We start from the raw sequence: 15,897 nt of genomic DNA, 5'->3' as shown, positions 1-15,897 counted from the left end.
CTTCCACTTACTTTTGGAAAAAGAGTCTGTCCTCCATTTTTCTGTGACAGTCATTTGTAATGGACTCCAGCACTTAACTTTCTTCCCTCTGTGTTGAAGGGCCAACTTTTAAAAGAAATTTTCATATGAATTTTATCCTGCTTTAATGTAGGTATTTTCTGAGTCTTATTTAATATAGCAGTCTTTGAATGGCACGAGGTAACTGGTAATTAGCTGTCATAGCTAGAAAAATTGTTTCATTTGGAATGCAATTCGAATGACATATCTGAGTTAAATGTGATGGTTGGATAAACTCTGTCAGAACGATATTAATAGCTGTGAATAAGCTGTTTACAGTGGCTTCTCTGAATTTAATTAATTTTCCACGCAAATTCATCTGATAAATTTGAGCTTAACTTTGCCCTTTGATTTATGAATGCACATCATTATTATTTGATATCATATTTGTATTGCAAGAGCATCCACAGGCTCCAGTCAGGGATCTGAGGCTCTATTGTCCTAGGCACTAGCACACCCACCCACCCACCACAGAGTGAAAGGAATGTCCCTGCTCCAAAGAACATACAACCCAGGTAGACCAGAATGAATCTTGAGATGTCCGTTACAGTGCGTTAGCTGATTGTTGGGTCTGCATGGATATATCTACATTGCAATAAAAGACCCATGGCATGGCCATGGATGGCCTAGGTTAGCTGACTAGGGTAAGAGAATATAAAATTGCAGTGAAGATGTTGGGACTCAGGTTGGAGCCCAGGCTCTGGGACCCTCACGCTCATGGGGTCTCAGACCCCAGGCTCCAGCCTGAGCCTGAAAATCTATTACTGCAGTTTTATAGCCCCACAGCCTGAGCCCTGTGAGCCTGAGTCAGCTGACCCAGGCCCTGAGACTTGGTGCTGTGGGTTTTTTTATCACAGTGTGGATATAACTGGCAGTGTATTAAAATATTTCCAGAGTATGCCTTCTGTGCTGGGATTTCTTAATTCTTGCTTTAGGAATTGGATTGAGTATCTTTGTTACCTGAATCATGGCTTTGGAATTTTCACTTATTTGTTGGAGAATTTTTCATTTTCTAGTAGCCTTTTTCCCTCCCAGCAACAGAAGCACACAATGTTCCAATGTAAGAGTCGACTGTTATTAGCACTGAGTTTTCAAATGTGACCCTGTAATGTGCAGAATGCTGTTTTAGTTAAGCAGTAAGGCATGGAAGGATGTATGATAATTTGTGTGAATTCAGTGTGCAGATTGAAGCCTGAGTGCAGCAAAACCAATTCTATTAGTGTATTAGTAGCCAATAATGCACATCCCTTCTGTAACTGCACTACTCTGGGATCTCTTATATGCAGCGCACTCTTTGTAATTTTTCATTGCTATTCATCGACTGTGAAAGTCAGTTAGTACTTGGAAAGATTAAAAACAAATCCTTATGAGTAAGGAATTATCACTGAAAATAGTAGAAAAGTTTGAATGTGATCGATGCTTTTCTTTTTCTTGGAATATTTTAATTAAAATATCCTGTAAGATCAAGAGGTCTGCCTGCTATCTACACACATTTTTAACATGAACTTTAGAAAAGGAATCTAAATGGGTGGAGCATTCTGCCACTGTATCAGTAATGAGGTGCACTGCCATGACTCTAGCTTTTCTCCTCCCTCGTCAGTTAGTAGTAGCCTGGCTCAGCATGGATGCAGCATACTCCTAGACAGGTTCAGGTTTCCAGAGGGACTTACATCTAACCTATTTCTTTCACTTCCATCCAGAGAATTCAAACTACACAAAGTCAATCTCCTTTGAGGAGACCGGAGAAGGGCTGTATGGTAGAAATAAAATCACTTGACCAGGCATTTCAATACACATTTAAACAGCTAGGGATGCATGTATGTCATGTCTGCATTTAAAATTGTAGCTTAAATGATGGCAGCTATCTGTGGATCCCTTCCTTGTCAGTCATTAATGTTTCCTGTGGCTGAGACTCCAATCAGGTAAATTTTCAGCTCTGTAACTGTCAGCATTAGGTTTATAAAGAGATTATACATGATGAAATAGAACTTCCTTTTTCTAAAAATTATTAACCCACAAATGTTGAGAAAAATTTGTGAAGAACAAATAAAAAAAATCACCAGTTGCCTCTCCATTTGTTTTATTTATTTATTTATTTATTTTAATGTCACTAGCTATTTCTCTAATTTGTTCCATTATTCATGTGTCTTTCATAGGAGACCCGAAATGATGGGGTTGCTGTCTCTGTGGGATATGGTGCGCCTGGTGAATATGCTAATTGTATTCAGATTTCTGCGGATTATCCCTAATATGAAGGTGCGTGTGCCTTGCTGTTTCTCACTTCCTGAATTCTCGACTAGTCCAACGATAAAACTTCCTAGAACCTTCTCAGAATAATAACCCTTTCATCGCAGATGGGCTTGAATTGCATTGAAGAGGCATCAAAGTTGGGTTTACAGCTTGGAAACTCCTCGTTCTCAGTCCTCTTCCAGCATGTGGAGTGATGTGGGGGAGGTATATACAATGATCGAGTGGTTTGGATGTGGTTGCCTATCTCTTTTTATGCCGGTGATCAGGGGCCCTGTCTAAGATGTGGGCCTGTGCAAGTGCACTGAGTTGCCCATTGGTTAATCTGAGCCTGAGTGTAGCTGTGGCAGCATGGGCTAGCTACTCAAGTAAAGTCCTGTGAGAGAGCCTAGGTATGTACTCAGGCAGCTGCCCGAGCTGCAACCAAGTTGAGGTGGCCACACTGCTATTTCTAGCCCACTAGTCGGGTGAAAGCTAGCGCACCCATGTCTAAGGTGGAAATTTCCAAGGTGGAAGTTCCAGCTGCAGTGTATACATATCCTATAAGTGACCTTTTGTCTTATGCTGCCCCTCTTGAACACCTGAGTGGATGCAACTAGAATGAGGAATTTACAATAGTTTCTAGGTGCTACTCTGGCTCCCCCACTTAATTTCTTTAACAAACCCTGTGTTTGAGGGCCTTGTATTGGGATTTTGTTGTTCATGTAAACAGCAACCTAGGATGAGACAACCACTTTATTTTCACTTGCAATCTAGGTCAGGATTTGAACACAGATTCACAAAGGTGAAACGCCTGTGCACTTATCCTTGTAACTGAAATTACTTCCCACATCCTCGTACCCAACCCTACCTACTTACCACCCACGCCCAATTTCACCTCAAGTTCGAAGAGCCGATGCAGTATATGGAAATTTTCCTCTTAAAAGTGCAAATCTTACTTATTTCTGGCTTGCAGTGTATCTGTAGCTGTATCAGTCCCAGATTATTAGAGAGACAAGGTGAGTGAGGTAATTTCTTTTGTTAGACCAACTTCTGTTAATGATGGAGACTAGCTTTTGAGCCAGACAGAGCTCTTCAGGTCTGGGAAAGGTCGAAAGCTTGTCTGTCTCCAACAGAAGTTTGGCCAATAAAAGATACTACTTCACCCACCTTATCTCTGTGGTCTGTGATGGGATGTTAGATGGGTTGGGATCTGAGTTACTACAGAGAATTCTTTCCTGCGTGCTGGCTAGTGAGTCTTACCCAGATGCTCAGGGTTTAACTGATCGGCATATTTGGGGTCGGGAAGGAATTTTCCTCCAGAACAGATTGGCAGAGGCCCTGGAGGTTTTTTGCCTTCCTCTGCAGCATGGGGCGTGGGTCATTTGCTGGAGGATTCTCTGCAGCTTGAGGTCTTCAAACCAGAATTTGAGGACTTCAATAACTCAGTCATAGGTTAGAGGTTTGTTACAGGAGTGGGTGGGTGAGTGAGATTCTGTGGCCTGCATTATGGAGGAGATCAGACTAGATGAACATAATGGTCTCTTCTGACCTTGAAGTCTATGAGTCTGAGCCTCTTTTATTTCAGATTTGTATCAAGTGATGCCAGTATTAACCATTGAGGATAATATAGTGTTGCTCTAAGATTGAATCCTTCTAATTCTCTTAGCACTCTGGTCAGTTGAAAGCTTTGGTCCTGGACAACAGAGACTAGTGCATAGCAAGTGAGCCTGCTGTAGAAAGGCAAAAATAGCCAACATTTAGAGCTGTACACCTGGAAATATTGAAGCTGCTTATAGCAGTGGTGAGCCCATATGAGGGACAGATCAGCCAGGAACAATCTGGCTCAGCCTTGTTGTGTGTCATATCCATATGTTATGCTCAGCTAGTACCATACTGTAAACTGCACCTGGGAAGAAAGCAGGCTTGGGTAGTTCCAAGAGAGACACAGAATCACAGATTATTAGGGTTGGAAGGGACCTCAGGAGATCATCTAGTCCCACCCCCTGCTCAAAGCAGGACCAATCCCCACTTCCCTGAATGGCCCTCTCAAGGACTGAACTCACAACCCTGGGTTTAGCAGGCCAATGCTCAAACCACTGAACTATCCCTCCCCCTTCAGAATTGGGTGAGGTCTCTCAGGCTTTTGCATCCCAGTTCAGTTGAACAAATGTTTAGCTAATGTCAGGGTGAATGCAAATTGGAAAGTGAGGAAGTGTGGTCTAATGGTTCAGACACGGGATCAAGAGTCAGGAGTTATGGACTCCATTCCTGGCTCACCTATGGTCACCGTCTAACTTTGGGCAAGTCACTTAAGGTGTTTGCCTCAGTTTCCCAGTCTGTAATTGTGACAGAAATGACAATTTCCTGCAGTATCCTTGACTATTAAATTTATGTATTATTCTGGGCTGAGATTGTATATAACTCTTTGGGTGGGGAAAGAGGTAACCAGTGTAACTACTGGGAGTACAAAAGACTATTGAAAATGTGCCATACAAGTGTGGACTTTTGGGACAATAAGTGTTAAGTGGATTTTCTGGGGATTCGCTAGGGTGAGGTTAATGCAAATTCCCCAACCCTGGTTATGTAAAACCCCAGCTTTTTGAAGTTTTGCCCTGAATGAGTGTTTGTCTGCTGATTTACCTGTTATTGAAGGCCAAGGTCAAATGTCCAAGCCAGTTAAAGAAATGGCTGTTCTGCCCAGTCCAAGAGGGTGGGGAACCCAGTTATGGCTGCCCTTGGCTGGAGCTGGGGTGACCTATGGTAAGCTTTTTAGCATGTGTGTAGCTTTTTTTATTGATTCAATATGTTTTCTCTGTAGTCTGTTTACCTTAAGAATAGATGTGTTTACTTAGATGGAGCCATGTGGTAACGTAACTGGCAGTACACTTCAGAGAAAAAGCAAAGTGCAGATACTGGCCTGGTAAGGCAATCTGGTTTACTGGGGATATCACGGTGTAACCCAAGGAACTCTGAAACCCCCAATCAGGAGGGAGAAAGACAAGGGTCTCAGCTGTAGACAGGTGATATCTGGGAGCCTGAAAGCTTTAAGTAGATGCCGTGAAAGGACCACAGAGGGGGAATACAGTTACTGCAAAACTGTGACAGTGCTATTGTAATAGCATCTACCTCAGAAGAGTATATGGCTTCATTCATTAACTGTACTCAGTATGTGGCGATCCATGGATGAAACTCGCTGCTATTGTTTGTATTGTCATAACAGCTAGGAGTCCCAGGCATGAGTCAGGACCTCACTGTGCTAGATGCTGTATTAGAAGTGCAAAGTATTTAGCTGCACTTCATTTTCCCAGCCTGCCATCATTTTGTGTCATTTTAGTTACAATAGATCAGTGGGGCTTAAAAATGCATAATAAAATATAAGAATTCTGTGTTTTGTTTTAGTTCATGGCTTTGGTTGCCAGTACATTGCTGGATCTGGTGAAAAACTTAAGAGCCTTTGCAGGGCTGCTGGTGGTGAGTTACAGTTTGAGATTGTCAGTCTTTCTATAATATGCTGCAATATAGGGTACGCTTTCAACAGAGTAAACCAGGGAGAGGTACATACATTGTCCCCAGTAACAACAGCAGAAGCTACATGACTAATTTCCATCAAACAGCACATCAGATATTTGCTTCCAAGTGTTCATCCTGCCCCCTAGCAGTGCAACCCTTCCTAAGGAATCAACAAACTAGCTGATTATTATATGTGGAGCTGGTAGCAACTCTCCATTCGAAGACACTCTGTTCAGTTACTTTACAAAACTTTAAGCATTCAGGATGAAATTTCCGGTTTCTGCCTCAGACCTTTTTAAGTGTCAACTGAAACAGTTCAGCCATGTCCAAGAAGAAGATTAAGGAAATATATGTTGCCCACATTAAAAACCGCCCCAAACAACTAGAGCCCTGATACAGAATTTATATCTGTGGATATAAAGCGGATATCCGCGGAGCTGCAGGGCTATACCAGGATCCGCAGTGCTGAAAGTAGCAGGATGTTGGGCCTTGGCTTACAGGAGCCAGCATTCAGGCCGGGCAGCTCCTCCAGTGTGGCTGTAGTGTCCCCAGCCCTGCCCACGGGGGCAGGCACTAGGTTCACCAGCAACTGTCCCCGGTTGTGCTAGAGTGTGCAAGTGGCTTGCATGCTCCCGGACAGGAGCCGCACCGCAGTCTCTGCCCCAAGGAGCTTACAGTCTAAGAGACCAATCTTGTGATAGGCTGAGCACCCTCAGTTACCATTAATTTCAAATATTTTTGTTTTAAGTTGGAGTTGAGGATGCTCAGTTGATCTCTTTGCATGATGAGGCCTTATTACATTTATTGTTGATTTGAGACTTATTTTTTCCAACATTAGTCTGCAACATACATTGTTCGTATCATGTTCATTATTTATTGGGCAGTTTCTCTCTTGACTGTTTACTGTGTATATTTGACTTCATTTCATAGCTGGTGTTACAGGACATAAAACTGATTTATCATTGCTAAGCCAGATGCCCCACCTACTGGCAGACTGTGGAGGTGTAGCATCAACTGGATCCACATGTTTAGAATCCTCTTTTATGTAGCTCAGAGTATAGTACCCTTTTCCTTCCTGGGACTTTTTTAATAACAATATAGAAACATGAGAATTGAAATTATCCTGGCATTTTCACTAGAAAGCTCATGTTGTCTCAAGACAGCCTAGTAGTAACTCTTCTTCAGTAAGAGTTGTAAAGCATTGGCAACTTTCTGAAGGTTATTTCTAAGGCAACTTCTGACATAAGGTAAAATTTTCAAAAGTACCTGAGTGATTTCAAAACATAAGTCCCATTTTCGAAAGGCACTTAGTACTCATTGATAATCAATGGGAGTTGGTCCTTTTTCAAAATGGGAATTATGCTCAAAAGTCACTGAAGCGCTTTTGAAAATTTAACTTGAGCGCGATTACAGCTGTGCTTTTACGAAGGTTTCTGATTAAGTATAAATAACTGATTTAAATTTGGCCATAGCTTAGGTTTGGTAGAAGCTTGCTTTTAGGAAACCCAAGTCCAACAGCAATCTTCCCATAACTTTTTAAAAATCCCAATAGAAATAGTTTTTAACAGTCACATCTCTGTAGTGTTTTCAGTTCAGCCATCACAGCACAGAGAACCAGAAGGTGAAACTTATCATAAAGAAAAGTGACTTCATCATTTTTTTAACAATTCCCTGCTGAATAGACTATAGATGAAAGCATACAGCATAGAGTGAAAAATAAGTGGGCTTTAAAAAGTTATTTCAGTTCTAATAACACATGGTAATTTAAACAAATTCCCTTACCTCTGTTACTCCATGAGTTTTAAGTTGATTGTGTTCCTTTTTAACATGGAATAGTCTCTGAGGAGCTTATCTTACAACACCCTAATTTATTTAGTTTTTGAGTATTTTAGTGACTAATGCTAATGTGTATTCCTTTCCAGGTGGTTTACTATGCGTTTGCTATAACTGGCATAGTGCTATTTAAAGGTGCTGTTGTTCCTATGGGAAATATCAGGTAAGGCTTTATTCTAAATGTCCAGTATTTGGAAAGATACTCTTGGTTTTTGAATCTCCACTTTATACCTCTGTTCTTATCTTTCTGGACTTTTTGATAAGTACCTCCATCCACAGTCTTCTCTTCTGTACACTTCTCACTATTATAGTATACTTTCTAATTTGTGGTGGGCCAAGAATCTTGGACTCGCTTACTCTGAGCCTCTTGGTTTTCCCTCCTTATCTGTCTCTTTCTTTCTCTCCAGTCTGTCACTAATCTCTTAAATCTTGCAAGTTTTCCTCCCCTGCTCACTATTCTATCGTTCCAACGTCCCATCACTGTTTGGAGTCTCCAGAATGCTCATCCCAAATTTCAGACCCTTTTCTGCTTTCTCTCTAACTAGTGCTCTCTTTCTGCCTGTGTGGAGGTACTCAACTCAATGCAAGCGTTCTACCTATAGAACAGGGTATAACATATTATAATAACATTACACTCTAATTTCATTGTAGTGTTGTCAATACAACATCTGGTAACAGGACTTTGCAGTGTGGGACCTATGAGCAGTTGGAGTATTGGCCAAACAACTTTGATGACTTTGCTGTGAGTGTGGTTGCTAGTAGATTATGTTCTGTGTTTTCTGAAGATGTCTAAGTAGGACAGTTAGTGCAATAACCACTCAACCTCTGTTTCATCTTGTTCCTTAGGCTGCAGTAGTAACTCTCTGGGATGTCATGGTGGTGAACAATTGGCAAGTTTTCCTGGATGCATTTTCAAGATATTCAAGTCCGTAAGTAATAAAATTGCTACCTAAGAAGACCCTCCATTGGGGTATTATCCTGTGTTCTAATCAACATAGTTCTTCAGAGTAAAGGGGCAGAAACTATAGGCAGATCTCACATATTATGATCTGGGAACAGGAATTGCATATGAAACTACTGCCTGCCTGCTGCTATGGAGCTGCCTCTATTCAAATCCACCTAAGTATCTAGTAACCAAAACTTGCCACTTAATGGACAGCTGTTTATTGGTCTATGTAAATTGGTAGTCTCAGTCCAGTGCCCAGTGAGCATCGCAATTAGCAGTAATTTGGAGTCTTTGTTGGCAGTTGACTTGACCCAGAATTGAATTGACCCTGGAGATTGGACTCCATATGAGTTTGCTTCACCCGCCTGGGCTCCTTTGAGGCCAACCTTGAAATGTGTTGGTAGATCACTGTGGGGAAGCTTGTGTTGCTGCTGTATCAGTTCTGTGGATAAACGGAGGTGTTCAGTCTCCCGTGTTGTCAGTCTAGCATCTTTCATTCGCATTAAGTAAACATGGATAGTTTAAGAATCTTGATGTACTTTAAGTTAATTTTTCCTTCCTTTGGTGTCTCAGTTGATTAAAGCACAATGTACTGTACCATGGCAGTTTTGCCATTGACTTTGGTGGAGCCAAGATGTCACTTCATATTTCTTTTTCAGAATTCAGACTCGGAAATTGATGTGATAAGAGTGTGTGTTTGTGTGACGGGTGGATGGGGGTGGGTTCTGATGGGGAACAGTGTATTTATCTCTCAACTGATTGAGATCCAAACTTAACAAATGGTTTCTCCCAGACTACTGTTTTATTTATGAAAATGTTGAAGCTTTTCACGGGGAAAAATGTAAGTCCGTAGCTTTGAACTCTCATGGCTTTTTAAGGGGGCAGGGGACAAACATTTACATTATAAGGTGGAATTGTTAGTCTCATAATATTGTACACATCTTTATTTTTTTTTCTTTAACATCCTCCTTCTCTAGGTGGTCAAAGGTCTATTTTGTAGCCTGGTGGCTAATTTCCTCTGTCATCTGGGTCAATTTGTTCGTAGCTTTACTTCTGGAGGTAAGGGAATGAGTTTTAGCTGTAGATTCTTGAACGGTGTGAGAATTTTTATGCAGATCTATTAGAAGTAGAGTTTTGCCATTATGTGAAGTTGAGCACTCAGTGATGGAATAAATCCAAAGCTTGTCCAGGCTTAAGAGGACATCTAGTGATAAGAGTAATTATGGACATAATACTTAAATTAACTTTAGAGAATATTGTCCATCCAATATCCTCTAATGGGAGTGAAAAGAAAACAGTTATTATTAGCATGAACTGTCCCAACTGTTCTTGTATGTATCTGGTCACCCCTTGGCACACGAGAACTGTATTAAGCTGGAGGGTGTATTTTCTGGATGAGGTCATACAAACCAAGGTTCTGCTTGCTTTGTGTAGACGTTAAAGATTCCAGAGCACTCATTGCAATAGTAAGTGTTTTTTCCAGGGTCTTTTGGACCGCATTTTTCCTGGACCCTTGTTGTATGTTCCACTATTTGCTGGTTGGCCATCACTATCTGCCCCAGAGCTGGTTTGCATTTTATTGGTGCTGAATAATTTATAGTTTGTAAACAGCTTTGAAAGGTATAAATGTAATGTGTTCTCAGGGGCGGCTCTAGACATTTTGCTGCCCCAAGCACGGTGTCATGCCACGGGGGGCGCTCTGCCGTTCGCCGGTCCTGTGGCTCCGATGGACCTCCGCAGGCACACCTGCGGGAGGTCCATCAGAGTCGCGGGACCACGGACCCTCCACAGGCATGCCGCCAAAGGCACCCTGCCTGCCGCCCTCCTGGCGACTGGCAGAGCGCCCCCCCACGGCATGCCGCCTCAAGCACATGCTTGGTGTGCTGGGGCCTGGAGCCGCCCCGGGTGTTCTTATTTGCCATAAGTACCACAGACTTGCCTGTGTGCTGTACTTACCTGTGTATCTCCAGTACTAGTCACCTAGGCTGCAGGTTGTGGTGGCCATGCCCATTACAGAGAGAGCTGGCTCAATAGAATTCTAGAAAAAGCCATTCCCGTTTGCAGAGGCTGTGCTATGGCTTTCCACTCCTGCAAAGGCACTGAGGTCAAATCCAGAGAGACTGGCCTGATTTAAAGAGGTTGCCCTCGAGAGCAGGGGTCTCAAATACAGGGCTCACGGGGTAATTTTCTGTGGCCCGCGAGTTCCTTCTGGTCCCCCCGCCTTCCCCCAGCATTTACCTAGAGTGCCTCCAGCCTGACGCACACCAGGGGAAGGGCAAGCTCTCTGCCTGCCTGCCCTGCCCCCACGCCGACCTGGGAAGTGGCCAGAACGTGGGGAAGGTGGGGGCATGGGGGTTTGTGTGTTGCCCTTGCTTCAGGCAGCACTCTCAGCAGCTCCCATTAGCCGTGGTTCCCCATTCCCAGCCAATGGGAGCTGCTAGGGGCGGTGCCTGAAACAACAGCAACATACAGACCCCTGTGCCCCTTCTCGCCCAGGTTCCGGCTGCTTCCTGGAGCGGTGCTGGGGGCAGGGCAGGTAGGCAGCCTGCCCTGGCCCCAGTACGCATCAGGCCAGAGCCCAGTCCCCCGAACCCCTCCTGCAGCTGAGCCCCCTGCCGCACCCTGCACTTCAACCCTGCCGAACCCCACACCCCTCCCGCACCCGGACCCCCTGCCCGAAGCCCCCTGCCGCACCCTGCACCCCGACCCCCTGCACTGAACCCCCTGCCGCACCCTGCACCCCTACTGTACCCCAACACACTGCCCTGAACCCCCTGCCCCACCCCTCCTGTACCCTGCAACTCTCCTGCACCCCGACCCCCTGCCCTGAGCCCCCTCCCGCACCCTTCCTGTACCCTGACCCCCTGCTGTACCCCTCCTTCACCCTCACTCCCAGCCCTGAGCCCCTGCCACACCCTGCACCCTGAGCCCCTGCCACATCCCTCCTGCACCCCGACCCCCAGCCAGAGCCCCCTGTCGCATCCCTCCTGCACCCAGACCCCTTGCCCTGAGCCCCGTGCTGCACCCCGCACCCCTCTTGCAGCCCATCCCCCTGCCCTGAGCCCCCTGTGGCACCCTGACCCCCTGCGGCACCCCTCCTGAACCCCACACCCCAACTCCCTGCCCTGAGCCCCGCCACACCCCTCCTGCACCCCTGGAGGCAGGGATGGGGCGGAGTTGGGGTGGGGATTTTGGGGAAGGGGTTGGAATGGAGGCAGGGAAGGGGTGGGAAGAGGCGGGGCAGGGACAGGGCCTCATAGAAGGGGTGGAGTGGGGGCACGGCCGAGGGTGGCGGGGGGGAGGTGTCAGTAATGCGGCCCTCGGGCCAATGTACTAGTCTTCATGTGGCCCTTGTGGTCATTTGAGTTTGAGACCCCTGGTCTAGAGCATGGTGAGGATTAAGCAGGTTTTAAAGGTGGTGTTGAAATTAGTATATAAAAATGTTGTCGTGACAAGCCTGCAGCTTTACCAGTCATTTGCCTCTGCATCCTTTCTGGAAGTCTAAATAGCTACCAAATAGACTCTGGACTGCCAACATCATGTCTGAGCCTTATCTATGAGCATATTGGAAGATGTTCTACCTTTGGGGACAGCCCTGCAGAGAGATCCATTGGCTTCTTCGGCAGATTTGGGGCATAGATCTGGTGTAATGGCTTGGAGGTGGCACTGTGCGGCAGGAAACTTTGTTTCTGCACAAGTTGTCCATCCACCTCTTGTCATTGTGTAAATCAAAGCAAGCGAAGAGACAAGCCAGAAAATATATTCCTTCTTTGATAAAGCTGTGACATTTTAACTTGAAGTATGTCAAAGAAATTGCTTTTCAGCTGGGGGGAACTTAAGCAGGTGAATGCTAGCAGGCACATTTTGCAAATGTGATATTTAAATTAGGGAATGCAGTTTGTACATTCTATAGGACCCAGGAGTCCTTCAGTCCCTTTCCTGTATTTTTACCTCCACCATCTCACTGTGTGACCATGAGCAAGGTACTCATCCCTCTCTGAGGCACAGAAACGTAACCAGTGATGTACCTCAAAGCGGTGTGTTGAAGTGTTAAGTTAATTCAGTGAAGTGCAAAGTAATATTTTTATTATTTGGTATTTTGGTTCATTATTATGCACCTCATATACATGTATAATTGGCTCTAAGAACATTCCTGTTCTGGGCTTTAGGGGGATTTATACAAACTAAACCATGGGGAAAATATAAAACCTTATGTCTAAAGATGCTAAAACTAGCCTTTTATTTTCTTTCACCTTCGAATTCCAGAACTTTATTCACAAGTGGGACCGTCACTCCCATCAGCAGTCTCTCTCAGAAATTGAATACCAGACAACGGTGGAATTAATGTTCAGGTGAGTGGATAAAACTAGGATTAGGACTAGGTGGATAAGAGCCTATTTTTAAGGATGTTAATCTCCTTTTCAAAGACCGTGTTCCAGGTGGGAACAGGGTTTGCTTCAAGCCTGGTGAGTAAGAGTACAAATCTTTTAGCTATTAGCCTGGAGCAGTCCTAAAAGTGCTTTACCTATGCCTGCCATGACCTGGCTTAATACCTAACCTTTAGAAACATTCCACTCATATGATGCGAGGAGAACAGATGCTAATAATGAAGGACTGCTCTGGGTGGGAAGGGTAAAACAATCCACATTTTTGGCTTTGTGTTAGACTGTGGGTGGAGAGTTGATCGTGTTGCATAAATAGAACTTGTGGTACAGATTTAACGTGCAATGGCTGCACTGGGAGCATGTTCTCATTTGACGAGTTTTTTCAGGAAGACACATCCATTAACCTCAGTCATGTTGTACTGTGTGCAGGAAATTGCTTCCCTTCTCCTTGTGGGAAAACAGCTGCTGGTTTCTATGACACATTGTAGTGTAGAAGGATGGATCACTCGCACCTGGATGCATCATTAGGAAGGATCAGCCTGTTGTAATTGAGATTATTTGCTTCAGTCTTGAAATAGGGATGTTACATCTCAGTATGTATGTTGCAAAAAAATGTTGAAAATCTCCTTTGCTGCCCTATGCAACTTATGCTTTTTTCTTTGTAGGGATGTTTTGGAAGAACCTACAGAGGAAGAGCTGATGGAAAAACTGTACCAGCATCCACACCTGCAACTGTGTAGATGACAGATTGGTGGGAGGACCAGTTTATTCACGCCTTTTTTGCAATAATGTTGTCAGCTGGAGGACTGCCATTGCCGTGAAATGGAATGGATTTTCTATAAAGTGCTATTAACCTGAAACCTTACAGGAAAGCATGTAACATTTTAGTTTCCATTTTAGTTTGACTCTTGAACTACACCTGCAAGGCAGAGAACTCTGCAGGGAGAACTTTTTAAATTTTTTTTCAATTGGCTCCTTTTTAAAAAAAATATTTAAATTCTTCTAATTTGACTTGATTTTAGAGTCATTTGATGAGAATATGCAGCTGTTATTTTTATTAAGTGTCAGGACAAGGAGTTGTAGACTATTTTATTTTGATTTTTTTTTTAAGAAGGAAGAGAGTATTAACATGACAGTGCACTTTAATGCAAACACTTATAACCACTGTGCTTGCTGCTTTTTTGCACCATAAATAATGAAACTGCCTATTCTGGCATTCAGTGTGTGCCAAGGACAGTGCCTTGAAATTCTTGACTGAATTAGGCAGTTATGTTCTAGATTCTCAGCCTTTTTGTAATAAGGGAAATTGAAACACTATTTTTATTGAAATATGATGCCAGCATTCTTTTGTTTACTAAATGTTCATAATTATACAATCCTGTTCAAAAGTTCAGGTCGAAGGTGGAGATAGTCTGTATAAGTTTCCTTTTTTTTACCATTGTTAAGGGTTGTGCCCATGTTGTGGTTGCATTATATTGATAACACTATCAAGATCAGTATAATTTTGGATGGAACAATCATGGCCTTGGTTTGCAATCTGGAATAATTAAGCTCTACTTTGGAGAAAATATCCTCATGTTGCTTTGAACATGAGCTCTTCCTTTTTGCATTCTGACAAGTCTTGTTTTCCCTGGGTTCATACTTAGCCAGAGTTTGTTTACCTCTGCAAGAATTTTAGTGGAAACTCTGTGTAAAATATAATCATGTATCCATCTTGGGTGGATGAGGAGCAGGTAATCATGTTCAGGCTTCCCCTTATAAACTATACCTGTATATAATAAATTGATCTTTAATTCAGGGGAGTGATACCAAAATCATTGGGGGTCATCTTACCTTTTTTTTTTGTTTTTTTTTTAGCTGGATAGGACCAATCCTGCAAGGTGCTGGGCCCCCCTCAGTTCTCACTGTAGTCCATGGAAGCTTTTGTGTGCTTAGTATTATGCAAGATCATGTCCTTTGTGCTCTGTCCATTTGTCATGGTCACATACGATACCACTAGCTTTGGTCACCCATCTAGCCTTTGGTGATCCATAGATTCATAGACTCTAGGACTGGAAGGGACCTCGAGAGGTCATCGAGTCCAGTCCCCTGCCCTCATGGCAGGACCAAATATTGTCTAGACCATCCCTAATAGACATTTATCTAACCTACTCTTAAATATCTCCAGAGATGGAGATTCCACAACTTCCCTAGGCAATCTATTCCAGTGTTTAACTACCCTGACAGAAACTTTTTCCTAATGTCCAACCTCAATCTCCCTTGCTGCAGTTTAAGCCCATTGCTTCTTGTTCTATCATTGGAGGCTAAGGTGAACAAGTTTTCTCCCTCCTCCTGATGACACCCTTTTAGATACCTGAAAACTGCTATCATGTCCCCTCTCAGTCTTTTCTTTTCCAAACTAAACAAACCCAATTCCTTCAGCCTTCCTTCATAGGTCATGTTCTCAAGACCTTTAATCATTCTCATTGCTCTTCTCTGGACCCTCTCCAATTTCTCCACATCTTTCTTGAAATGCGGTGCCCAGAACTGGACACAATACTCCAGCTGAGGCCTGACCAGTGCAGAGTAAAGCGGAAGAATGACTTCTCATGTCTTGTTTACAACACACCTGTTAATGCATCCCAGAATCACGTTTGCTTTTTTTGCAACAGTATCACACTGTTGACTCATATTAAGCTTGTGGTCTACTATGACCCCTAGATCTCTTTCTGCCATACTCCTTCCTAGACAGTCTCTTCCCATTCTGTATGTGTGAAACTGATCGTTCCTTCCTAGGTGGAGCACTTTGCATTTATCTTTATTGAACTTCATCCTGTTTACCTCAGACCATTTCTCCAATTTGTCCAGATCATTTTGAATTTTGACCCTGTCCTCCAAAGCAGTTGCAATCCCTCCCAGTTTGGTATCGTCCGCAAACTTAATAAGCGTACTTTCTAT

The 15,897-nt window shown here is 43.6% G+C and overlaps 1 protein-coding gene across 8 annotated transcripts in view; it reads left to right on the top strand.

Annotated features, from left to right (window-relative positions):
• TPCN2 (two pore segment channel 2) overlaps positions 1-15,060 on the top strand; it is a 67,102-nt gene extending 52,042 nt beyond the window's left edge. For 7 of the 8 annotated variants that reach the window (XM_030560124.1, XM_030560125.1, XM_030560120.1 and 4 more), the window contains 8 exons: positions 2,214-2,313; positions 5,686-5,757; positions 7,719-7,792; positions 8,281-8,371; positions 8,476-8,558; positions 9,553-9,634; positions 12,842-12,927; positions 13,626-15,060. In XM_030560124.1, the coding sequence (XP_030415984.1) occupies positions 2,214-2,313; positions 5,686-5,757; positions 7,719-7,792; positions 8,281-8,371; positions 8,476-8,558; positions 9,553-9,634; positions 12,842-12,927; positions 13,626-13,704 (667 nt within the window). In that variant the 3' untranslated portion in view covers positions 13,705-15,060. Of the gene's footprint in view, positions 1-2,213; positions 2,314-5,685; positions 5,758-7,718; positions 7,793-8,280; positions 8,372-8,475; positions 8,561-9,552; positions 9,635-12,841; positions 12,928-13,625 lie in introns of those variants that run through there. The other variant, XM_030560123.1, reaches the window with a different exon arrangement.
• Positions 15,061-15,897: the final 837 nt, after the last annotated feature.

The sequence above is a fragment of the Gopherus evgoodei genome, chromosome 4, assembly GCF_007399415.2.
Source record: "Gopherus evgoodei ecotype Sinaloan lineage chromosome 4, rGopEvg1_v1.p, whole genome shotgun sequence".
Taxonomy (NCBI): domain Eukaryota; kingdom Metazoa; phylum Chordata; order Testudines; family Testudinidae; genus Gopherus; species Gopherus evgoodei.
Note: the sequence above shows the minus strand (reverse complement) of the source record. Positions and strands in the feature narration are given on the sequence as shown.